The 25,798-nt window shown below is 41.0% G+C and overlaps 1 protein-coding gene and 1 pseudogene across 1 annotated transcript; both read right to left on the bottom strand.

Moving 5' to 3' along the window:
- The window catches only part of LOC115462307, a 759,864-nt pseudogene that overhangs the window by 333,507 nt on the left and 400,559 nt on the right, over window positions 1–25,798 (bottom strand).
- Window positions 22,083–24,795, bottom strand: LOC115459976 (gastrula zinc finger protein XlCGF7.1-like; the record flags this gene model as incomplete). The annotated part of the gene is made up of 2 exons (XM_030189842.1): window positions 24,769–24,795; window positions 22,083–22,802 (listed from the first exon to the last, which is right to left on the bottom strand). Coding segments are annotated over exons 1-2 (747 nt in total), but the record flags the coding sequence as incomplete, so codon positions are not given.

Below are 25,798 nucleotides of genomic sequence, written 5' to 3'. Positions count from 1 at the left end.
CGTTCCCTGATAGGGAGCCAGAGGAATTTTTCCCGGAGAGGTGTTGCACTTTCAAACCGAGATTTACCAAAAATGAGTCTGGCTGCCGTGTTTTGGGCAGTCTGGAGTTCTCCAAACAAGTAGCTGTGTTGTATAAAATAGGAGAGGATATCGGGCCATTTAACCCAGGGTCGTGCCAACACAGTAAGCGGGGTAAGCACCACAGGGGGGCGCTGACCTCTGGAGGGCGCCACTGCAGTGCTTACCCTCGCTGCTTAGCTCAGCTCCGTGCCACCCTGGGGGCTTTAAATCTTTTACCTCCAACGGTCGCAGCAGCTGAGCAGCGTCAGTGAAAGCACTGCCGACGTCTCCAGCCTTCCCTTCGCACTCGCTCGTTCATTCCCTCGGTGTCCCGCCTTCTTCTGACGTCATTTCCTTGTGAGGGCGGGGAGGGGAGAGTGCAGAATTGCTGGATATGGATGGAGGAGGGAAGGGTAGAGAGGGACAAGGATGGACATGGATGGGAGGGCAGGGTCTAGGGAGAGAGGAGAAATTGCTGGACATGAAGGGGAGGGGAGAGAGGAGAATTGTTGGACATGGATGGAGGGGAGGGAAGGGAAGACAGAGGAAGGAGATGCACATGGATGGAGGGGAAGGGAGAGAGAAGAAATGCTGGGCATGGATGGAGGGGAGGGAAAAGTGAGGAAGGAAATGAGATGAGGGAAAGGAAGAGAGGAGAAAAACTGCACATGGATGGAGAAAATAGGCAGAAGCTGGATCCACTGGACAGTCAAGTCTGCGAAGGACCCAGCTTTTACTTATGGATATAGAGGAAGAAATGAAGAAGAAAGGAGGAACGTAAAGAAATAAATGGAAAGGAAGCCCTGGAAACGGAGTTAAGAGGACAGATAGCAGCAGAATCAGATACTGGGCCAGCATGATCAGAAAAAGAAAGTCACCAGACAACAAAGGTAGAAAAAAATCATTTTAGTGTTTGGAATATGTCCACTTTGAGAATTTACATCTGCTATCATATTTTGCAATGTATAGTAATTTGTTTCTAAGAATATTGCTGACAATTCCTGTCAGTGTGGCAAGTGGTGAGCGATCATTTTCACGGTTAAAAATCATAAAAAATTATTTGCGATCAAGTGTTTTACAAGAAAGGCTTGTAAGCCTTGCCATGATTGCTATTGAGAATGATATATGTGCCCAGTTTGATATCAAAGATTTAATTACTAATTTCGTGAACATGAAAGCACGAAAAGCTAAGTGGTTGTAAACCCTCTATTTGTTGAGCAATCCCACAAAGATGCACTCCATCTTTCAGCTCCTATTTCCTTTGCATCTTGTGCCACACGGGCGGGGGGAGGGGGGGGCACCAGGATCGGGGGCGCCAACTGATAGTCTGCAGGGGGGCACCAGAGACCCTAGGCATGGCCCTGATTTAACCAGAAGACAGACCATTCTTTATTTGACAAATGTTCACCAGTATCTTTTCCCCATGCTTTTTGAGAAGAAATACTACATTGTTTTGACAGAGTTTGAAAACATTCACGAAATGAAGAGGCTGAAGGTGCGGGAGTAGAAAACAGATTTTAAAATGGTTGTAATGGAAGGGAATTTGAAACACTATATGCTGTTGTCGAAGTGTTGGAGCAACCTGGTCTGAGGGGAACAAAGATGTCTTTCCCGAAAGCTGGGACTCTCCCTGTGTCTAGTGCTGAGCTGAGATCTCAACCTCATTTCCTGCCGGCCACGGAAGCACATACGAATCCAACTTCTGTTGACCAAGAGAAGTAGAGGTGGCTTCAGGGGGATAAAAGCTCACCTAACCCTTACACTTAGAAGGCATGATAGACAGAGGAACAAGGTAAGCACAGAGCAGATTCTCGTGTGTCTTCTCAGCCATATTGCTCTGCCCCCCCAGCCCCCATGTAAGTTTTTGACCTTTGCAGCTGCTCCTCTTTTTTCACCCTTCTTCTCATTTTATCATAGTCTCTTTTTTGAAAATTAAATGCTAACATATTGGATTTTCTGCGTGTACTTACTACAGAGCTTATATCAAATCTGATCATGTTATGATTGCTGTTATTAAGCAACCCCAGCACCATTACCTCCTGAACCAGATCATGCTCCACTAAGCACTAGGTCTAGAATTGTTCCCCCGGGTGATGACTCCAAATTGATGCACATTGGGTGCTCGTAGGCGTCTATTGTCAGCAAGCACCTCTCCGTGCTGTCCGCTCTCGACCAGCACCTCTCCGTGCTGTCTGTCTTCACCCACACAATTGGGGCTAATCCACCTCCTAAGAGGAACTGCTTCTGCTCACTTGCAAAAAGTAATTATTCACAGTACCAAATTTATCCTGCAGAGTACTTTATTACACCGCGGTACCAGTGGGAAAAACAGTATGTTCACTGTACCACAGCTGTTGGTCTCCGTGCACTTTGCTTCACTTTTCCAACACACCAAACAAACAACAGTTCAGTCTTAGAATTAGCTAAAGACTTGGGAAAACCTGTGGTTCAGTCTATTCCTCCGCTCCTCTCTGCTACTGCCTAGGAGTTAGAGGCATTTTCACCACCCTCATTTGCCAGAAACCAACACTCTGACAACCTCCCACTAATGTTCAGACTGACCTCCTTCAGGTAATTAATTCCCACAGTTCCATGAAGCCAGACCGCATCTAGGCAATGTCACTTAGCGGCCCCCAAATCTCTGGCTTCTCTCTCTATGCAGTCTCTTCCTTTTCCACCGCCCTTTGTCCTGAGCAAAAGAACTCCATTTGCTCCTCACCAACCTCTTTCCTTTCGCTTTCCTCTCCTAGTTCAATCTCCTCCCACTCCATGGAGTCTTCCTCCACCCTCTCTCCCAGGTGCTGCTCCTCCCCCTGATTATCCTCCATCTCCCAATCACCCCCTGACTCTGCTACCTGCTGGGAGTTGTGGTCCTGTTTCCCTTGTTCCCTCCTTCCTTGCAAGTGTTGCTGGGCTCTGTAGTTTTCTTCCCTTTTCATCAGTCTCCTACTACCTTCTCCCCTCTAAGGGTTTTTCTTCTTTCCCCGCTTACTGTCCCTATCAGCTCTTCTCTGCCTTCCTTCTACCTCCTCCTTACACTATGCAGCTTAGTAAAAGGGTCCCCTAGATTTAGCAGCTGTTTAAGAGGCCAGTCTGAAATACCAAAACAATATGAGAGTGCAGGAAGTCTCCTAGAATAGTCATTACTGATTTTTTCTCGGCCATTTCAGCTTTCTAGTCGTTTCTTCCTCCACTCCTAGATATTTATATGTACCTTCCTGTGTGGATCATTCGGTGGTTTCTACTACTACTACTTATCATTTCTATAGGTTTACCTTCTAACAGAAGCTTTTATTACACTCAGTGCATGTAAATGGTTTCACTCCTGTGTGGATTCTCTGGTGTCGTGTGAGGCTTATTTTCTGACTGAAGCTTTTATTACACTCAGTGCAGATGAATGGTTTCACTCCTGTGTGGATTTTCTGGTGATTTGTGAGGCTTGTTTTATGAGTGAAATTTTTATTACACTCAGTGCAGATGAATGGTTTCATTCCTGTGTGGATTCTCTGGTGTATTGTGAGGTTTCCCTTCCGACTGAAGCTTTTATTAGTGCAGATGAATGGTTTCATTCCTGTGTGGATTCTCTGGTGTTTTGTGAGGCTTGTTTTATGACTGAAGCTTTTATTACACTCAGTGCAGATAAACAATTTCACTCCTGTGTGGATTCTCTGGTGGTTGGTGAGGTATTCCTTCTGACTAAAGCTTTTATTACACTCAGTGCAGATGAATGGTTTCATTCCTGTGTGGATTCTCTGGTGGTTGGTGAGGTATTCCTTCTGACTAAAGCTTTTATTACACTCAGTGCAGATGAATGGTTTCATTCCTTTGTGGATTCTCTGGTGTATTGTGAGGCTTGTTTTGTGAGTGAAGCTTTTATTACACTCAGTGCAGATGAATGGTTTCATTCCTGTGTGGATTCTCTGGTGTGTGGTGAGGTGTCCCTTCTGACTGAAACTTTTATTACACTCAGTGCAGATGAATGGTTTCATTCCTGTGTGGATTATCTGGTGTTGTGTGAGGTTTCCCTTCCGACTGAAGCTTTTATTACACTCAGTGCAGATGAATGGTTTCATTCCTTTGTGGATTCTCTGGTGTATTGTGAGGCTTGTTTTGTGAGTGAAGCTTTTATTACACTCAGTGCAGATGAATGGTTTCATTCCTGTGTGGATTCTCTGGTGTATTGTGAGGCTTATTTTGTGAGTGAAGCTTTTATTACACTCAGTGCAGATGAATGGTTTCATTCCTGTGTGGATTCTCTGGTGTATTGTGAGGCTTATTTTGTGAGTGAAGCTTTTATTACACTCACTGCAGATGAATGGTTTCACTCCTGTGTGGATTCTCTGGTGTATTGTGAGGTATTCCTTCTGGCTGACTCCAAATTGATGCACATTGGGTGCTCGTAGGCATCTACGCAGCTTAGTAAAAAGGGCCCCCTAGTTTTTACAGGTGTTTAAGAGGCCAGTCTGAAATACCAAAACAATATGAGAGTGAAGGAAGTCTCCTATAATAGTCATTACTGATTTTTTTTCTCTCGGCCATTTCAGCTTTCTAGTCGTTTCTTCCTCCACTCCTAGATATTTATATGTACCTTCCTGTGTGGATCATTCGGTGGTTTCTACTACTACTACTTATCATTTCTATAGGTTCTTGAGGTTTACCTTCTAACAGAAGCTTTTATTACACTCAGTGCATGTAAATGGCTTCACTCCTGTGTGAATTCTCTGGTGCATTATCATGTATTTCTTTGTGAAGCTGTTATGGAAAAATTTCCTATTACCAAAGAAGCTCACGGACTCTGGGTTCAAAGATCTTTATTCGAAACCTGTATTCAGGGAGACTAAATGAACAAGGAAAACTCAGTCCACAGTCTGACTATACTGATTCAGTATATCCTTTAAATAGCCAATAATACTGTTATCTTTACAATCACCAGGTGTAGCTCTGCTTAACAAATAACAAGAGAAAGAAAAACAAATAATGAGCAAAATATATAATGATTCCCTTTTTTCCTGCCTTTTTAGATAAGGCCCCTACTTCTCAGTTAATTAAAACACTCCTAACTCCTGAGGTAATTCTGGCCTACTTTTTACTAACAAGCTTAGTTAATGTATAATTATGATACAGCCAGAGACCCCCCCCACTGGAATGGTGGCGGGCCCAGTCATAGAGCTCAGGCCATTACAGACCTTGGCTGAGTCAGAAATCTGATGGCTGACACAACTGGGAGCTTACTGGAAAAGTATGGCCTAGTTTGTAGCCCACATTGAGGCCTAAATAAGCTAAATTAGGAAAAGTTAATAGATATGGAAACAAAATGGAGGATTTCAACACAAAATGGAAGCCCGTATCTGTTACAAAGTGGAATTTTCTCTAATGTAAGTTAGAAAAACAAGTTGAGCAATGAGTGAGTCATGCCAGGTGCAAAGAAAATAGGGAACTAGCTGTCCAAGAGAGGAGGGAGACTTTCCTGTGAGCAGGGTCTTGCTTAAGATTTGTGATCAAGCGAGCTAAAGACAAAACCATGTTAGCAAGATAGAAGCTACTCATTAGCATGAGCCAATCAGTGACAACCATGACATTAGCATAGATCCAATCAGGTATATCTACTGTCATATTATCCATATCCTGAGGGCACCTATAAAATCCGGGTATTTCCTGGTTTGAGTTAGAGAGAATAGGGTTGCCACTCTCCCTCCAAGGGAAACCAATGTGTCCAGCAGAATTAACAAATTACCTAATTGCTTTCCCTTGTAAAACCTCTAATTGGTAAAAGAAATCATAAAACATTAGCAAATAATTAACACCTGTTTGCAGCTTATCATATTCCTATAATTAATTGATTGTACATGCCTGTTGTCAATCACTGGTTTGACTTGTACCTTGGCAAATAAACTCCTCATTCCAAATGATGATTCGTGGGCTTCACTTAATGATCAAAGGCTGTAAGTATAAATGCATTGTATAACTTGTAATCTAAATCCAGTTTGTCATAAGGCTGGTATCTTTTCCTTAGACCTAACTTCTCCCTTAGAGGCAATAACTCCCTGATTACCCCAGTACTAGTGTTATTTAGAGATGGAGTCAGATTAAGGTCACTCTAGCCTTCCTGGGGGGGCTCGGGACCCCCCAATTCTCAGCATTGGTGACCCCGGATTGCTGATCTAACACAATAGTCCCCCAATACTGTCCTTCTTTCCCTAATTTTTGAACGCAGTGGGGATGAATATTTGCGTTCAAACTTTCGTTTCTGTCTTTCAATATTCTGTTCTGTTCTTTCTCACCCTCTTTTCTTTCTTCTACCCTGTCCACCTTTTTTGATTTGCGTGATGTGCGCAAGAGTGTGCTTGCTGTGTGATTGGTGCATAACAACGAATCCAGGCGACTGCGATTTGGAGTTTGCTGACTGTTTATATCACGCTCAATTCTTTGGATTGGTCTTGATGCGAGCATTCTGGCTCAACGATCCTTAGAGGTTGCGCGTTCTCTTTTTCTCTTTCCTGTTCTCTTCTCTCCTCTTTTATACAGATGTTCTGCCTGCTTCAGACGCGTTTCTGTTCCCTTCCCATTCTATTCTCGGTTTTCCTTTCCCTTCTGACTTCCTTTGTTCTTTTCCCTTGTGCGGTTCCTTCGCCGCCTCCTTTCTGTTCTTATTTCACTTTTTCCTGTGGTTATCTCCTCGCCACTTGCTCTTCCGTTATACTTTTTCTATTACTGTCAGTGAACTCTATAACCTTCGCATCTCCTGCAGTGCACTCTATGCTTTCTCCGCTCCTTTCTCCGTACTTGGATTTGTCATCTGTTCTTTGTCTGCATCTACGCAGACCATCTGTCATTGTCATTTTTGACCCGGTGGTTTTACCCTGGTTTGCACCACTAAAATTCCTTGAAACACTATGCCTGTTTCTCTGTTCTTCAAAACTGACAACTCAAAACTGACAGCCCCCACCTTTTCACTTCTGCTTTCACTTGCCTATTTTCTGTAGTTACCGTTATGTATCTTATGAATGTCTACTAACCCTATTCTTCTGCTTTAATTTCACTGGACTGGCATATACCCTGGTGAAAAGTGCCCATTTGAGGGGTACTGGGAACTGGTATTCAGTCCGCTCCTTTTCTAACCCCTTCCTCTGGTACTCCTCTGTTTTTTCTGCCTTCTTCCTCTGTTCTCTTATCGCTTTCTCCTTCTGCCCTGAGCTGGCACATTTGTTTTCTGTTCTTGTCCTTTTGTGAGTCTGTCTAACGATTGTTCTTTTTAGGCTATTCGGTGTATGTTGAAGTTGATCCCTGTTATGTTTCCCTCCATCCCTACCTGTAGATCTTGTGTTCCTACTTTTGTCTGCGCTCCTATTCACTGCAGTTCCCTGAAATCCTAAAATCATTCTGTGTGTTTTCTAAACTACTCTTCAAAACTGACAGCCCACAGAACCCCCCCCTTCCTTCCTGTTATACAGCTTTAGGCTTAATAAACCACACTTATTTCCATGCCCGTCTGCATTGGAAACTCCCGTCTGAAACTTTCATGATATTATAACTCCCCACTTGAGAAGTCCCGGTCTGTATTCTGTCTCTGTTCCCCGCAGCCACTTTAGATGCTTCCGGGTTTAATTTTCGCTGCATAGACCCCGTCTCTGCCACTTTCGGCACCTTTCTGCCATACTCACTATATATGAAACTGCTTTTGTCTTTGCTAAAAGTCCCAAACGTCCTGCACTAATCCTGACAGTTATCTGCGTTAAGCTCCCGTGGTTACTGCTTCTCTAAGTAAATTTGCCACAGCCTCGGCTGTAAGACTTTTAAATTTATCTCACTTCCACCTATACTTTCTCCTTGCAAACGGTCTCTTGGCTACTATTTTCAGTTGTAATTTTAAATTTGTACTTGTCCTAGTAGCTGTTATCACACCCTTTTAATTTATAATTTCTTTTGGGACAATGTTATATTTTTAATTAATAATGCTTCAGATTTGTTATTTATTTTCCTTATTTATGTCTTGGATATGCTTTGGGCTCTCACTTTGACGCCCCATACTTGGGATACACCTCACGACTCTCCTCTCTGATGCTCTACCGACTCTTGCACCTTTTTATTTTCTTCCCTGCCCTCCTCTCTGATGCTCTCCTCTTATATAAATTATTTATTTTCCTCCTTCCGATTGCCCCTCATATCAAAGGTATTTAAATGTGTGGCCCTCCGTAGATTATTGTTATTATATTTAGAATTGATATTTTTAACAGTAATTGTGTGTGTCCGTTTTTGGATTAGGACAACCATATGCTGCATTTGTTTAGCTGTGAGGGGATAATTGACGTGATAACCGGTTATGTAGTTTCATGATAACATGACTTTGTATGTTTTTTGACTCCGGAATCTAGCTTACGGCATTGTTTCTGCACGGCATGATTAATATGCACTTATTTCCTGTAGAACTGCTTGCCCGTAACTTTTCAGGATGCAAGGTAGACTTTAAACTACTGATAACCTCTGCGGTGAAAAAACTTGGATTTTCATTTTTAGTTAAGATTGCAAGACTATGTTCGAGTTCTATAAATTAATGGTGTGCGGCATTGTTTTCAGTTCAATCATATCTTCAGTTTTCTGCAAGTTTAACCTTGTTTTATGGCACATTTTCTCAGCATGCATAATGATATTCTTGTGTATTGGTACATATTATTTTAAATCACTTATCTTTTGATAATTCTGTTGCCGGTTCTCTAGCTTCTTTGTATGATTTACTTGATATTCCTATTTTGTTGTACGGCTTTTCTTCCTCTGATATGGGGAACATACTAAGTCGTTTGTTCATTGGTTCGCTCTGCTTTTCCATCAAAATCATTTTTTTTCTTCCTATTTGACATTTGCTTTTGTTCATTTCTAGCTGGTGTAATCTGAATTCACCTTTATTTTAAGGTTTCCTGTTGTTGACAACGCCAGCCGATGTCCTTTCTCCCAAACGGTGTATAATCTCATATATAATTGTTGAGGTTTTCCTGAATTTGTAGTTTGAAATGGGGCTTTATTGTGACATAATTAGGAAACATTTCTTTACAGTTTGCTGTTTAAACACTATATAGATTATATCCTGCTCTCGTTATAAGCTAGGCACTATGCTGTCCCCGCCCATCAGCTTCTATTGCTTGCACTATCTATTTTACTGTTTGTATTATGCTGCGTTAGAGAGGATCTTATTCACCCTCTAGATAAGATTCTCGTATGCTTTGGATCTCCGATACTCATATAGTTCTGGTTTCTTGTGCTCTGTTTTAATGGTGTACTCGTTTAAAAGAAATATAAGTTACAGCCCCTGCACCGTACTATCGTAATAGTTTTTTCAGGATGCTTTTTAATACTTTTTAATCTTCAGTGAGCCTGACTATATTATAACGTTATCTACAGGAAATACTGCACTTCCTCGCTTGCATTGTGGTTTTCGTCCTCCGAGTGCATACAACTTGGACTGGCTTATTTTTAACACTTGCAGTAATGACTTATGTTATAATGTTTCTTAATGAATATTTCCACGTCCTGAGAATGACAATCACTTTTAAATGATATGGTTCCATAAAGAATTAAATTGTGTAAGTCTTTATAACAAGTTTTCTGTTTTTACGGATCCAACACAGAAAGTTACTTGAAATTACAATGGTTTATTGTAACATTAAGAGCTAGATAACCTCTTATATAACTTATATGATAGTGGAAGTATTCTATACTATAGAGAAACATTTCTTTGTTTTTACCTTAATAGATATGCATATAAAATATATTTTCCCTTTCCTGTTGAGAAGATGATGGCTGCGTGCCATGAGAATACAGTGTTACTTAACTTCTTCAGTTATTTCCTGGTGGTTCTTTATAACCCCACCTTCTCTTTCCTTCTAATGCTGCAGCTGTCCTGTTTGTCATCATTTAAACATATTATTTCGGTCACTGATTAGTATGTATGTTTTATGCCGTATCATTGGAAGTTCTTGGTGTAAGAATCACATGCTTTAATTTGTTTTTTTCCCCTTTCACCTGATTAGGCACAAAAGTTTCCTGCCATCGCATTCGGGTTTATTTTATTTACTATGTTCCTTTTCTGTATGGGTATTAACTTGTCATATTTGCACCACGATTCTAATGTCCTGTTTCACAATTTATTGAATTATATGCTTCTCTTATATTTTCCGGTTTAGATGCTACTTCCAACCTATCCGGTACCCGCCCCAAAAGCATTTAATATGCATTTAACTTTATTCCATTTATTCTAGGGGTATAGCTCCGGACTACACATGTTATAATGCCTTTGTTAATATACATTTTCTTGCCTTTTGTTGAAATCGGTATTCCAGTTACATATATGGTTATCCCCTGTTACTCTTATTATAGTATGTAGTCGTTCCATGTCTTGTTTGAAGTCTATATTTTGTTTCCATATCCAGCTCCCAACCTACCCTTACAGTTTTTTGCCTTACATTACAAATTAGGTAGGCCCAGTTTTTATCATATAATATGTACACTTATCTTTCCTAATAGTTTTCTTCTTTTACTACAGGTATGAATGAATTTATTTGTACTGTTTGCCCTTGTAATGCAGGCTTTTTTATTGTTACTGTTCCGCTCTAATGCTTTAGAGTTTCCTTCCCCTGGTTTGTTGAGTGGAAAATATAATGTTTAGTGAATGATGAACGTGGAATTTTTCACATTTTTTGTCCTGACTAAGGTGTTCCAACTAAAGGCCCTTTTTATGACTGTGCCTTCCCCGAAGAGCTTACATTTGTTTTGTTTTGTTTTGGAATATTTCGTTTTTCTCTCTATTTTTCTACCACTTCTATAGTAATTTTCAGGGGCTTTTCCCTGGGACATACTATACTTTTATTGTTTTCTTATATACCAGTGTCACGCTATAACTATTGGGCTTGATACCGATGTCTGGGACTTACACCCATTTGAGGGCCACAAACCCTTCAATGGATGACGGTATCTCAATTACTAGAAGCAGACTTCCATTCCATTTTCGGAGTGGCCTGCGGATTCGGCCTTATTACCCGTATATGAGTTACCTAGTACAGATGAGCGTGGGAGCAATATAGAGACGTCTGAAGCTTTTCGTTGCGAGTTTGGACTAGTTGACAAGGGCTTTTCCATATTTTTGGATCGTTAGGTAATGTGAGATGCCGCTTAACCATAAATTCTTTTTAGGACGGTTAGGTTATGTGAGATGCTGTATGTGGATGCTGTATGTGAGATGCTGCCTAGCCATAAAATTTTTGCATGCTTTGTTGTTGAGTGGATGCCGCCAAAGTTTTAAAGGCCCATTGGGGTGGTTAGTCGCGTGAGATGCCCGAACCAGCGGAAACCCATTGGACCGCTGCTCTTCGACTCATGAGACCTTATTCGCTGGTTTTTTGAGTTCATTTTGGGAGTGTCTGCAATGTCCCTTTTTGGGGGCTCTATCATGAGCCGGAGCTCATGGCTAAGTATCTGAAACAGTTCTTGGCAGGCAGGGAAACGGGGTTTCTTTATGCCTTTAGAAGCACACTCTGGAGAGTAGTTTTCATTAATTAGGAGTAGAGTAGTATAAATATATAATAGCTGACACTAGGTATTTATCCACTTATTCACCCACTCTTTGGGTACCTCCCTGTTTGCTGTTTTTATTTCTCTGTTAACGTCACCTGCGGTAAAAGCGTTGAGCTTTCCGCCAATTGGTAATTTTTATTTTTGGGTCTCTATGTTGGAGCACATTAGCAGATGCGTGAGTATGATTGTGTTATGTCTCTGCATGTTCTACTATCAGGATAATCATCACATGTTTTTGTAAACTGTTAACAAATTATTATTTCTAGGTCTCCCTGCTATCTCTGAAGCTGCTTTTTGAACCACTGACCTTGTACCAGGTTCTAGGTCTGGTCAATATATATATTACTAATCTAGTTCATTTTTCTATAGGAAATTACAGGTCTGAAATTTATTTGTAGACCACTTGCTCGCTAGGTCCCGTTATTATATATATTGGGTGATGATGTTCACTACCCATTATATCATATCTTCCTCTCCGCACCCAACACCAGATACTGGTGATCTGACATCTATTCAGATCTCTGGTAAGGACTTTCTGAAACAAACCTTTCTATTTTGCGGTTGACCTCCCTATGCCACCGAGAGTTCGGAAGGGCATAGTGATCCCGCCAACTGTTCTCTTTCTCTATTGATTTTCTGCGCTGGAGAGTACATTGCATGAATCGTGAGTATATTTTCATTTATTGTATGTGTTACTATTAAGCTTGCAGTTGTATACTTTCATGGCATGTTGGATTAGCTCTAATTTAAATGTTTTATTTTACCAAATTTAGGATTAAGATTTTGTCCTCAGTACAGAAGCACACTTCTGTATGTGGGACAATGACTTTGTATGTGTATGAACGTGGTTTTCCTTTTCTGTCTATGTGCTGTGACTTGTGATTGGCTACTGGAATATTTATTTTCATATTTTTTGTTTTGAAACCCTAAACAACTCCTTAACCATGCAAAATTCCAATGCTAGGTTTTGAACTACATTTAAAAATATCTTGCTTCCTCTTCTGAGCTTTAAGTTTTCTACGTATCAAGATTAGGTTACTTTTTTAATTTTATGCCTATATGTTCCTGTGTGTCCTGTGATAAATGGCATATATTAAACCAGCCAGTTCTTAAGGAATCATTTCTTTAGTTTTAAATTAGTGCTTTAAGGTTACTCTGCGAGATTGCCTATCAACTGCAGTGGTAGTAAATCTCAAAGGAATGTTTTTTCCAGGATAGTATATTGTTTCATTTAAACAATGTTTGTTTGATTTGTGACATGATGTTAAATACCTGATTGTTTTTGATTTCTGGTAAATTGCTTTCACTAGAAATGCAAGCACTTTTTAGTTTTGATTTTATAGGTGTGCGTCCGTGTATGTGTTATTTGAAAATTGCATAATTATTCCAGATATTTCCAATGATAGGTTCTATATTATATGTCATCTGAAACACTGTTTATTTGTGACGTTGTTTAAAATAACTAGTGCTGATGTTCACTTCCTGGCTCTTTATTGGGGATGTGTTCCGTAAGAATGTATTAAGTGTTTTAATTTTTCTTTCCACGTCTTAAATAGAGTTCCAGCATTTCTGGTTCTCAATAGGGTTTAGAGATTAACCCTTGCATAACTTAACTAACTGGTAAATCCGAACTAAAGAAATTCAGGTTGCTATTATTTTAGAATTATGTTCAGATAACACTAGCTACAATTACCAATTTCCTTTTTATTGAGAACCGTACCTCTGGAAGCAGATCAAGTAATTACCTTGTTTTCCTCTCCTGAAGTATTAATTCTATGATGACTTATTACACCAGCATTAAATATTAATATAAAAATTTCAACTTACTGTTTTTGTCTGATGTTTAGCCCTATTTTCAGTCACCATAATATCCAATGCTTGCAGTGAGCAGTAAACACAAATTAGACACAGGAAACACCGTTATTTCGTGATTTCCTTAGGACCGAATGACTGAAATTAACCCTTGTAGTTCTTATTTTCTCTAAAGTTCATCTTTACAAATGCTTTGAACTCAGTATATGATAAAGGAATTCATTACGTGTTTGAGATTTTTAATAACTAGATGGGTTTTTCTATGATTCTGTGTTATCCTTGCTACTCTTTGTTTAGAATTCAATTTACAATGTAGGCTTACAAGCTGTTCCATTTATCATACTGATCTATATGAACATATCCTATTGGCCAATTGTGTGCATTTATTGCATTAATAAAAATTGTTATTATATCCTTGATTTTTGAATTTTACTAAAATGTTTAAATAAATGCTTCTACTTGTTTGCTGCTTATAAAGCTGCCTATCCTCTGTAATTTAAAATATACTCTAAATTGTAAATTGATTCCTGGGAATATATAGCTTATTTTTAGCTATCCCTCTGAATGTGAATCTTGATATGCTATCATAATTTAGGGCCCAAATTGTGAGAGCATAGAAAGGATCAGTTTAAAATTTAATATAATTTTTATTTTCCAAATTGACTCTGAGCTATTACAGACGACTATAGGTTATTGTCCTTCTCATTTGACCTATTTAAACCTTGTAAAGGTCACGTGAGAAGGCCTCATAGCAATATATAGTTTTGATATTGGCTTGTCTCTATCTCTCTAAATATCATATTAAAGGCTACATTTTCCTGGAGCAGACTCTGACCACAATGTTTCCTCAGACTCTGCTGACTTCCTGTGCCAGCAACATCTAATCTACAGAGACAAATTGTTTTCTACTTGTAACTTATGATTTTATATATTGAAACTACGCTCCACCTATTGGCGCCCAACGTGCCCCAAGGAACTAGCAATGCATTCTTTGACTTTTCTTTCTAATGATCCTGTGCTAAGATTTAACTACTAGGCATTACTCGTATCTCATCTCTATTTATTAAGTCCTGTAGGTTGAGTGAAGACTGTTAATCCAATTCCTGATCTACCGCCTCTATTCCAGTTTGGTACTTCTGCTACCACTGACCTCTGGCAAGAAAAAGAAGTGCCAACTTCTCGAATGAAATTTTCTTTGTCCAAATAATGTCATTAATTTAGACCTTCTTGGTTATGCTCTTAAATATTCTGCTATATTAAATATTTTTGCAGGCTCATCTTTCCCAGAACCTACATGTCACTTTACGTATGAGCTCTCTGTTACAACAGACAGCGACCGTGATTCCAGAAGATACTTCCATCACCTGGACTAGTTATGAGTTTTAAATTTCTGCACATTGGTCTTCTGCTTTGATTATGACTATTTCCTAAGCTACCCTTCTTTCTGAATCATCTAGCTCGTAAGTCCTGCTGGCCTCCTGCAACTGAGGGCCCAACCCTTGGTGAATGTTAGTCATCGCAGGTGAAGATTTCATACCTACTGGCGATAGATTGCAACGCATTGCCCGTGCCTTTTGACTATTTTTGTGCACCACGTTCCTGACCCTCCATACATCTATAACTTGAACAATCAACATCATCTCTTAATTTTCAATTTATATTGGTTTTTTTTGGTACCCTTTTCTTTTGTTCCATATACTTAACTATTGTTATTTGATCATCTCTTCGTAGTAATTACCAATCTGTCTTGCATATTATGCAAGCCAGAAGTGGGGATACATTCTGCAAATCCCAATTCCTAGTATTAAGACTGTCACTTCTAAGGATTCCGTGCCCAAGTTGCTGTGAAAACCCAGCCCTGTTAGATCTTCCAGATCTCCGTCCAGATTCTTCTGCGCTTCCACCGCCTCAACCATGATCGATGAAAGAGGATTAAGAACTGATACTTCATTTGAGATTTACAGTTGCTGTTTATGGACATTATAGACTCATATTTTGTTTTATTTTCAGTGTAGCAGTAATCCTGTCTATATATTGAAAAGGTTTTATTTTTATTTTCCTATTATTTCCTTTATTGTTCTAATTGTTTTTCTAAGAGTTTCCCCGTTATTTCTGTTTATGTAATTTAAATTGAAGTGGATATTGCTCAGATACAAGGGTAACATCAAACCCTAATACTGGCTATGATATCATAATGTAGGTGTAAACTCTGTTAGTAACAACCAGTTATGCATTTGTTTAACTTTGGTGTAGGCTTACTTAAGCTGCATGTCTTTCTGTAGGTTTGGCTAAGCTCCAAGTGGGGTAACGGATATATAAAATGCTTCCCATACTTCCAGGTCATTATGCATATGTCAAGATCCATGCATGTCCTTTGTTAATATAAATATTCCTAGGATTGACCATTTTTGCAGTATTAGGCAACCTCATACTTGCTATCCACTTTTTAGTGCTCATGATTAGATGCTAATGATGAGTAATAGTAAGGTCCAGGAATTCTGACCTGTTTAAGGATTCTGAATACCTACAACCTAAAACAACCTGCAATCTGAGTACTAACCATATATTTGTTGAGCCACCATAACAATGCTTAATCAAAACCACTATTCCTTCCGAGGACCACTGAGTTAGATACATTAGATTATCTCCCCATGCACTATGCAACAGATACAATAGGAGCCATAGAAAGACCTGAAAGTATTTATTTGCATGATCCACCTGAAATTGCTATTACCCACATACCTATACTTCATGAGATTTTGTAGATGAACTCATTGATTTGTCCCATTCATAAAACCTCTCTCACTACAGGTTTGAGTAAGTCTCAAGATAGGTGAAATCAGGATTAAGGCCCAAGGGATTGGGTAATATAAAGGGAATTCCATATGCCCAAATAATATATCACCTGAGAATGAAGTTTCCTGTCTTGTACCATACCTTCTAGCAATTTGTAAGACCAAAACTCGCCCTCTCGTTTGATAGCTTGCCACCTTCTGGAATGGATGATGACAAGCTTGACGAGCTTTGTGTCACCCCTCCTCAGAGGGGGTGACAAGTGGGGAATGTATAATTATGATACAGCCAGAGACCCCCCCCACTGGAATGGTGGCGGGCCCAGTCATAGAGCTCAGGCCATTACAGACCTTGGCTGAGTCAGAAATCTGATGGCTGACACAACTGGGAGCTTACTGGAAAAGTATGGCCTAGTTTGTAGCCCACATTGAGGCCTAAATAAGCTAAATTAGGAAAAGTTAATAGATATGGAAACAAAATGGAGGATTTCAACACAAAATGGAAGCCCATATCTGTTACAAAGTGGAATTTTCTCTAATGTAAGTTAGAAAAACAAGTTGAGCAATGAGTGAGTCATGCCAGGTGCAGAGAAAATAGGGAACTAGCTGTCCAAGAGAGGAGGGAGACTTTCCTGTGAGCAGGGTCTTGCTTAAGATTTGTGATCAAGCGAGCTAAAGACAAAACCATGTTAGCAAGATAGAAGCTACTCATTAGCATGAGCCAATCAGTGACAACCATGACATTAGCATAGATCCAATCAGGTATATCTACTGTCATATTATCCATATCCTGAGGGCACCTATAAAAATCCGGGTATTTCCTGGTTTGAGTTAGAGAGAATAGGGTTGCCACTCTCCCTCCAAGGGAAACCAATGTGTCCAGCAGAATTAACAAATTACCTAATTGCTTTCCCTTGTAAAACCTCTAATTGGTAAAAGAAATCATAAAACATTAGCAAATAATTAACACCTGTTTGCAGCTTATCATATTCCTATAATTAATTGATTGTACATGCCTGTTGTCAATCACTGGTTTGACTTGTACCTTGGCAAATAAACTCCTCATTCCAAATGATGATTCGTGGGCTTCACTTAATGATCAAAGGCTGTAAGTATAAATGCATTGTATAACTTGTAATCTAAATCCAGTTTGTCATAAGGCTGGTATCTTTTCCTTAGACCTAACTTCTCCCTTAGAGGCAATAACTCCCTGATTACCCCAGTACTAGTGTTATTTAGAGATGGAGTCAGATTAAGGTCACTCTAGCCTTCCTGGGGGGGCTCGGGACCCCCCAATTCTCAGCATTAATTAGAAGCATGACATATATATGACCTTTCTTCTGAGTGATTACTATTCTACAGTAAGGTGTGACACATTCCCACCCACCTTCTTAATGCCATCTCACCTGCTCTTATTCCTTTTATCTGTCACATTCTCAACCTCTCACTTTCCACTGCAACTGTCCCTACTGCCTTTAAACATGCTGTGGTCACACTTCTCCTTAAGAAGCCTTCACTCGACCCTACTTGTCCCTCTAATTACCGACCCATCTCCCTCCTCCCTTTTCTCTCCAAATTACTTGAGAGTGCTGTTCACCACCGCTGCCTTGATTTTCTCTCCTCACATGCTATTCTTGACCCACTACAATCTGGTTTTCGCCCTCTCCACTCAACCGAAACTGCGCTTACTAAAGTCTCCAATGACTAAATCCAGAGGTCTCTATTCCATCCTCATTCTTCTTGATCTTTCCGCTGCTTTTGACACTGTCGATCACAGCATACTTCTCAATACCCTGTCCTCACTTGGATTCCAGGGCTCTGTCCTTTCATGGTTCTCTTCCTACCTTTCCTTCCGCACCTTCAGTGTTCACTCTGGTGGATCCTCTTCTACTTCTATCCCTCTGCCTGTCGGCGTACCTCAGGGTTCTGTTCTTGGTCCCCTCCTCTTTTCTATCTACACTTCTTCCCTTGGTTCATTAATCTCATCCCATGGCTTTTCCTACCATCTCTATGCTGATGACTCCCAAATCTACCTTTCTACCCCTGATATCTCACCTTGCATCCAAACCAAAGTTTCAGCGTGCTTGTCTGACATTGCTGTCTGGATGTCTCAATGCCACCTGAAATTAAACATGACCAAAACCGAGCTTCTCATTTTTCCCCCCAAACCCACCTCCCCACTCCCCCCATTTTCTATTTCTGTTGATGGCTCTCTCATTCTCCCTGTCTCCTCAGCTCGAAACCTTTGGGTCATCTTTGACTCTTCTCTCTCCTTCTCTGCTCATATCCAGCAGATCACCAAGACCTGTTGTTTCTTTCTTTACAACATCCGTAAAATCCGCCCCTTTCTTTCCGAGCACTCTACCAAAACCCTCATCCACACCCTTGTCACCTCTCATTTAGACTACTGCAATCTGCTTCTTGCTGGCTCCCACTTAGTCACCTCTCCCCTCTCCAATCGGTTCAAAACTCTGCTGCCCGTCTCGTCTTCCGCCAGGGTCACTTTACTCATACTACCCCTCTCCTCAAGACCCTTCACTGGCTCCCTATCCGTTTTCGCATCCTGTTCAAACTTCTTCTACTAACCTTATAAATGTACTCTCTCTGCTGCTCCCCAGTATCTCTCCACACTCGTCCTTCCCTACACCCCTTCCTGTGCACTCCGCTCCATGGATAAATCCTTCTTATCTGTTCCTTCTCCACTACTGCCAACTCCAGACTTTGCGCCTTCTGTCTCGCTGCACCCTACGCCTGGAATAAACTTCCTGAGCCCCTACGTCTTGCCCCATCCTTGGCCACCTTTAAATCTAGACTGAAAGCCCACCTCTTTAACATTGCTTTTGACTTGTAACCACTCGCCTCCACCTACCCTCCTCTCCTCCTTCCTGTACACATTAATTGATTTGATTTGCTTATTTTATTTTTTGTCTATTAGATTGTAAGCTCTTTGAGCAGGGACTGTCTTTCTTCTATGTTTGTGCAGCGCTGTGTACGCTTTGTAGCGCTATAGACATGCTAAATAGTAGTAGTAGTAGTAGTTTTATCTTTCTACAGCATGTAATTCTATAACAAATGTAAAGGAAAAGCAATATATATACATATAGAATGATCTTGATTTCCATTACAGAAGCTTTTGCCACAGTCAGTGCCCAGAAATAGTTTTCCTCCTGAATGCATTCTCTGGTGTATGGCAAGTTTTTCACTGTCATTGAAGCTCATACCACACTCACTACATATAAATGACTTCACTCTCATGTGAAAGCTATGGTGCCTTCTCAGGTTTCCCTTCTCAGTGAAGCTTTTACCACACTCAGAACATTTAAATGGCTTCACTCCTGTGTGGATTCTCTGGTGCTTTATCATGTATTTCTTCAACCTGAAGCATTTGCCACACTCAGTACTTTACTCCTCAGTGGCTATTCTGGTGCATAGTGAGTGTTTCATTGTTAAAAAAAGCTCTTACCACACTCACTACATGTAAATGGCTTCACTCCTGTGTGAACTCTGTTGTGCCTTGCGAGATGTCCCTTATCAGTGAAGGTTTTACCACACTCAGAACATCTAAATGGCTTCACTCCTGCATGGATTCTCTGGTGTTCTTTTAGGTTTATCTTTTGACTGAAGCTTTTATTACACTCACTGCAGATGAATGGTGTCATTCCTGTGTGGATTCTCTGGTGTATTGTGAGGTTTACCTTCTGACTGAAGCTTTTATTACACTCAGTGCAGATGAATGGTTTCACTCCTGTGTGGATTCTCTGGTGTATTGTGAGGTTTACCTTCTGACTGAAGCTTTTATTACACTCGGTGCAGATGAATGGTTTCATTCCTGTGTGGATTCTCCAGTGTGTTCTGAGTGCTTCTTTCACAGAAAAGCTTCTACCACACTCAGTACATGCAAAAGGCTTTATTCTGGTGTTCTGTGAGGCTTACCTTCCGACTGAAGCTTTTATTACACTCACTGCAGATGAATGGTTTCACTTCTGTGTGGATTCTCTGGTGTATTGTTAGGCTTATTTTGTGAGTGAAGCTTTTATTACACTCAGTGCAGGTGAATGGTTTCACTTCTGTGTGGATTCTCTGGTGTATTGTGAGGTGTCCCTTCTGACTGAAGCTTTTATTACATTCAGTGCAGATGAATGGTTTCATTCCTGTGTGGATTCTCTGGTGTTCTGTGAGCTTACACTTACTGCAGATGAATGGTTTCACTTCAGTGTGGATTCTCTGGTGTACTGTGAGGCTTATTTTGTGAGTGAAGCTTTTATTACACTCACTGCAGATGAATGGTTTAATTCCTGTGTGGATTCTCTGGTGTTTTTTGAGGCTTCTTTTTTGACTAAAGCTTTTATTACACTCACTGCAGATGAATGGTTTCACTCCTGTGTGGATTCTCTGGTGTATTGTGAGGCTTGTTTTCCGAGTGAAGCTTTTATTACACTCAGTGCAGATGAATGGTTTCATTCCTTTGTGGATTCTCTGGTGTATTGTGAGGCTTGTTTTGTGAGTGAAGCTTTTATTACACTCAGTGCAGATGAATGGTTTCACTTCTGTGTGGATTCTCTGGTGTATTGTTAGGCTTATTTTGTGAGTGAAGCTTTTATTACACTCAGTGCAGGTGAATGGTTTCACTTCTGTGTGGATTCTCTGGTGTATTGTGAGGTGTCCCTTCTGACTGAAGCTTTTATTACATTCAGTGCAGATGAATGGTTTCATTCCTGTGTGGATTCTCTGGTGTATTGTGAGGTGTCCCTTCTGACTGAAGCTTTTATTACATTCAGTGCAGATGAATGGTTTCATTCCTGTGTGGATTCTCTGGTGTTCTGTGAGGTTTGTTTTCTGACTGAAGCTTTTCTTACACTTACTGCAGATGAATGGTTTCATTTCAGTGTGGATTCTCTGGTGTACTGTGAGGCTTATTTTGTGAGTGAAGCTTTTATTACACTCACTGCAGATGAATGGTTTAATTCCTGTGTGGATTCTCTGGTGTTTTTTGAGGCTTGTTTTTTGACTAAAGCTTTTATTACACTCACTGCAGATGAATGGTTTCACTCCTGTGTGGATTCTCTGGTGTATTGTGAGGCTTGTTTTCCGAGTGAAGCTTTTATTACACTCAGTGCAGATGAATGGTTTCATTCCTTTGTGGATTCTCTGGTGTATTGTGAGGCTTGTTTTGTGAGTGAAGCTTTTATTACACTCAGTGCAGATGAATGGTTTCATTCCTGTGTGGATTCTCTGGTGTTCTGTGAGGCTTGTTTTCTGACTGAAGCTTTTATTACACTCACTGTAGATGAATTGTTTCATTCCTGTGTGAATTCTCTGGTGTTTTGTGAGATTTGCCTTCTGACTGAAGCTTTTATTACACTCACTGCAGATGAATGGTTTCATTCCTGTGTGGATTCTCTGGTGTTCTGTGAGGTATTGCTTCTGACTGAAGCTTTTATTACACTCACTGCAGATGAATCGTTTCACTCCTGTGTGGATTCTCTGGTGTATTGTGAGTCTTGTTTTATGAGTGAAGCTTTTATTACATGCACTGCAGATAAACGGTTTCACTCCTGTGTGGATTCTCTGGTGTTGTGTGAGGTCTCCCTTCTGACTGAAGCTTTTATTACACTCAGTGCAGATGAATGGTTTCACTCCTGTGTTGATTCTCTGGTGTTATGTGAGGCTTATTTTATGAGTGAAGCTTTTATTACACTCAGTGCAGATGAATGGTTTCACTCCTGTGTTGATTCTCTGGTGTTATGTGAGGCTTATTTCATGAGTGAAGCTTTTATTACAATCAGTCCAGATAAACGGTTTCACTCCTGTGTGGATTCTCTGGTGTTCTGTGAGGTTTGTTTTATGACTGAAGCTTTTATTACACTCAGTGCAGATGGTTGGTTTCATTCCTGTGTGAATTCTCTGGTGTTTTGTGAGGTGTCCCTTCTGACTGAAGCTTTTATTACACTCAGTGCAGTTAAGTGGTTTCATTCCTTTGTGGATTCTCTGGTGTATTGTGAGGCTTGTTTTGTGAGTGAAGCTTTTATTACACTCAGTACAGATGAATGGTTTCACTCCTGTGTGGATTCTCTGGTGTATTGTGAGGTTTCTCTTCTGACTGAAGCTTTTATTACACTCACTGCAGATGAATGGTTTCACTCCTGTGTGGATTCTCTGGTGTTCTTTGAGGTTTGTTTTCCGACTGAAGCTTTTATTACACTCACTGCAGATGAATGGTTTCATTCTTGTGTGGATTCTCTGGTGTTCTTTGAGGTTTGTTTTCTGACTGAAGCTTTTATTGCACTCAGTGCAGATGAATGGTTTCACTCCTGTGTGGATTCTCTGGTGTATTGTGAGGTTTCTCTTCTGTCTGAAGCTTTTATTACACTCACTGCAGATGAATGGTTTCAGTCCTGTGTGGATTCTCTGGTGTTTTGTGAGGCGTGTTTTGTGCCTGAAGCTTTTATTACACTCAGTGCAGATAAACGGTTTCACTCCTGTGTGGATTCTCTGGTGTATTGTGAGGCTTGTTTTGTGACTGAAGCTTTTATTACACTCACTGCAGATGAATGGTTTCACTCCTGTGTGGATTCTCTGGTGGTTGGTGAGGTATTCCTTCTGACTGAAGCTTTTATTACACTCACTGCAGATGAATGGTTTCATTCCTGTGTGAATTCTCTGGTGTTTTGTGAGATTTCCCTTCTGACTGAAGCTTTTATTACACTCACTGCAGATGAATGGTTTCATTCCTGTGTGAATTCTCTGGTGTCTGGTGAGGCTTCCCTTCTGACTGAAGCTTTTATTACACTCAGTGCAGATGAATGGTTTCATTCCTTTGTGGTTTCTCTCGTGCACTGGGAGGTTTCTTTTCCAGCAACCACTTGCACCACTGTCAGCAGAAGTACACAAGCTCTCATTTTTCTGAATTTTCTGGTAGCTTGAGAGGTCTGTCTTTCTGCAAAAGACTTTTTCAGATTTAGTAGTAGTCATTGATTCTTCACCAGTCTGAGGTGTTTTATGATCTGTGAATGTTTCTCTATGGCTGAATTTTTTCTTACATTCAGCACTTGAAACTAGTATCTCTTCTGGGTGGAATTTTGTATTTCTTATGACATTTTCTTCCTGACTGAAGCTTTTGTCATGACTAGAACATGCAGATAATCCCTCACCAGTGTCATTTTTCTGGTATTTTGTAACGCTTCCTTTATTGATAAAGGTTTTCTCATCTACTGTTGTTGTACACACTCTAGTTTCTGTATTATTGTTCTCATGTTTCTCTTTCTTCCTACTGAAATCTTTCCCACACTCAGAACCTATACAGTGGGTCTCTCTTATGCATGTTTTCTGCTGTAGTTCTCTCTTTTGACTGAAGGTTTTCCCACAGTCCGTACCTGTATATGGTCTCTCTTCAGTATCGGATCTCTGATGTGATTTCAGAGTTAATTGATCATTAAGGAATATCTCACATCCATCACACAAACATTTCTGAACTCTCATCTGGTTTGTCTGTTCTTCCACTGTTTGTGTGATATTACTGGTACAATGTTCACATGGAGCTGAGCTTCCTGTTGAAGGTTTTAGTTTATTTTGATTTTTTCCCTTTTCTCCCCAGTCAGAACAGGACGAAGTCTCTTCTTTCTCTCTTTCTGAGAACATCTTTTCCTCTTCAGGCTTCTCACTGAGCTTCCATTTATGTGTCTCTGCATTACTGTTCTTAGGGTCATCTTTTTCTAAATAAATAAAAACAGAGCATTGTATAGTACTGTAGGAGAACAGCAGTTTAACGAGTTCAATAAAAAATCTGTATAATTAATTGTAAATTTTCCACCCCCTCCCTGTTGGGAATACATTTCCAAGCTAATCACTACCAGGGATGAATACAGAATATATGATTATATTCAAGTTGATATTTAAAAGCACCTTTTGGTCTTTGTACATAGATATCGTTTAGCCCTTTAACTGCTCCTTATCAGACAGGCTGCAAGATGCAAGGCTAAACCTTCAGGGTGCTTGTTCCCCAGATAAACTAAGTTGGGCGTTAGCTGATCCTGAAGTTCACAGGAAGAGATTCACCATTACCCAATCATACATTTGTTACAGAAGCTTAGTTATTGTAGATATGAGAAGAGACATCTGATTGCAAACTTGCCAATAATAAGGTATATTTTACTTAAAGCAAGTTCTATTCTTTACCGTCTATGTTCAGGCTAATTTAGTAAGTATATTTTTATGTTTATTTTCTATTATGTATTTTTTCTCTCGCTAGCAGGAAAAGGCTCCTGATGTTCGGTATGCTTAAAGCTTTCGCTTATCGCTATGTCAGTTGCCGAACCAACTTCTTCATTAAAGTACCTTAAGGTCATCAGACACCCCCAAGTCCCACCGAATAAGCAATTGTGATAAACAAAGTATAGGATACCCTAAGAATGCCAGAGTCATAGTTATTGAAGGTTTTACAGACAGGAATCGAAACAATACTCCAATGAAAACAGAAGAATCTTAGAAACAGACCCACCCCAGGTACTAATGTCATCTCGCCATCACTCATTATCAGTCTCACCAGCTTCCTGTAGTGAGACTCACCCATTGCCAGTCACTCCTGAGAAGAGATTTTAAGAATAACGGGAAACCCTTACCTAGAGACATCAGGATCTCATAGTTCTCCTTCATCACCTCCCTCCAAAGCTCCTTCTGCTCCTCATCTAAATACTCCCACTCCTCCTGGGAGAAAGAGACAGAGACGTCCTCAAATGTCACCCGCATCTGAAACACAAACCAGAAACACAGTCAGGGACACGGGAGGTGCTCAGAATGCATTAGATTTCAGCTCCTGCCTTTGTGTTTGGGGTTGTAACTGTGCAGAATTCCCCCCCCCCCCCCCCGGCATTAACACCCAGCTCTTCTGTTCTCCAGGACTGACTCCGCCCAGTGGCGTACCAAGGGGGGGGGCAGTGGGGGCGGTCCGCCCCGGGTGCCAGTGGGTGGGGGGTGCTCCGCTCCCGCCGCCTCCCGTGGCCATTCCCGCGGCGCCGCACATTAAAAAAAAAAAAACGGCGAAGCAGCGTCGCAGGCAGCGCCTCGTACCCTGCTTGTAAAAAAAAAAAATCAAATCTCCTCCTTCCTTCTCCTCCTGCCTGCGACGCTGCTTAGCCGGTGGGGAAGGAGAGGGGCGAAAGGGACTCGGGTGGGGGTGTTCAGAGGGGAGAAGGGGACTGGGGTGGGGGTCTCAGACAGGGGAGGGGAGAATGGGACTGGGGTGGGGATCTCAGAGGGGAGAAGGGGAGGGGAGAAGGGGACTGGGGTGGGGGTCTCAGACGGGAGGGGAGAAGGGGACTGGGGTGGGGATCTCAGACAGGGGAGGGGGAGAGGAGAAGGGGACTGGGGTGGGGATCTCAGACAGGGGAGAAGGGGACTGGGGTGGGGGTGTTCAGAGGGGAAAAGGGGAGTGGAGAAGGGGACTGGGGTGGGGATCACAGAGGGGAGAAGGGGACTGGGGTGGGGGTCTCAGACAGGGGAGGGGAGAATGGGACTGGGGGTGGGGATCTCAGAGGGGAGAAGGGGAGGGGAGAAGGGGACTGGGGTGGGGGTCT

This window comes from Microcaecilia unicolor, chromosome 1 (assembly GCF_901765095.1).
Source record: "Microcaecilia unicolor chromosome 1, aMicUni1.1, whole genome shotgun sequence".
Taxonomy (NCBI): Eukaryota; Metazoa; Chordata; class Amphibia; order Gymnophiona; family Siphonopidae; genus Microcaecilia; species Microcaecilia unicolor.
The sequence above is the reverse complement of the archived record's forward strand: the minus strand, read 5'-3'. Positions and strand labels throughout refer to the sequence as shown.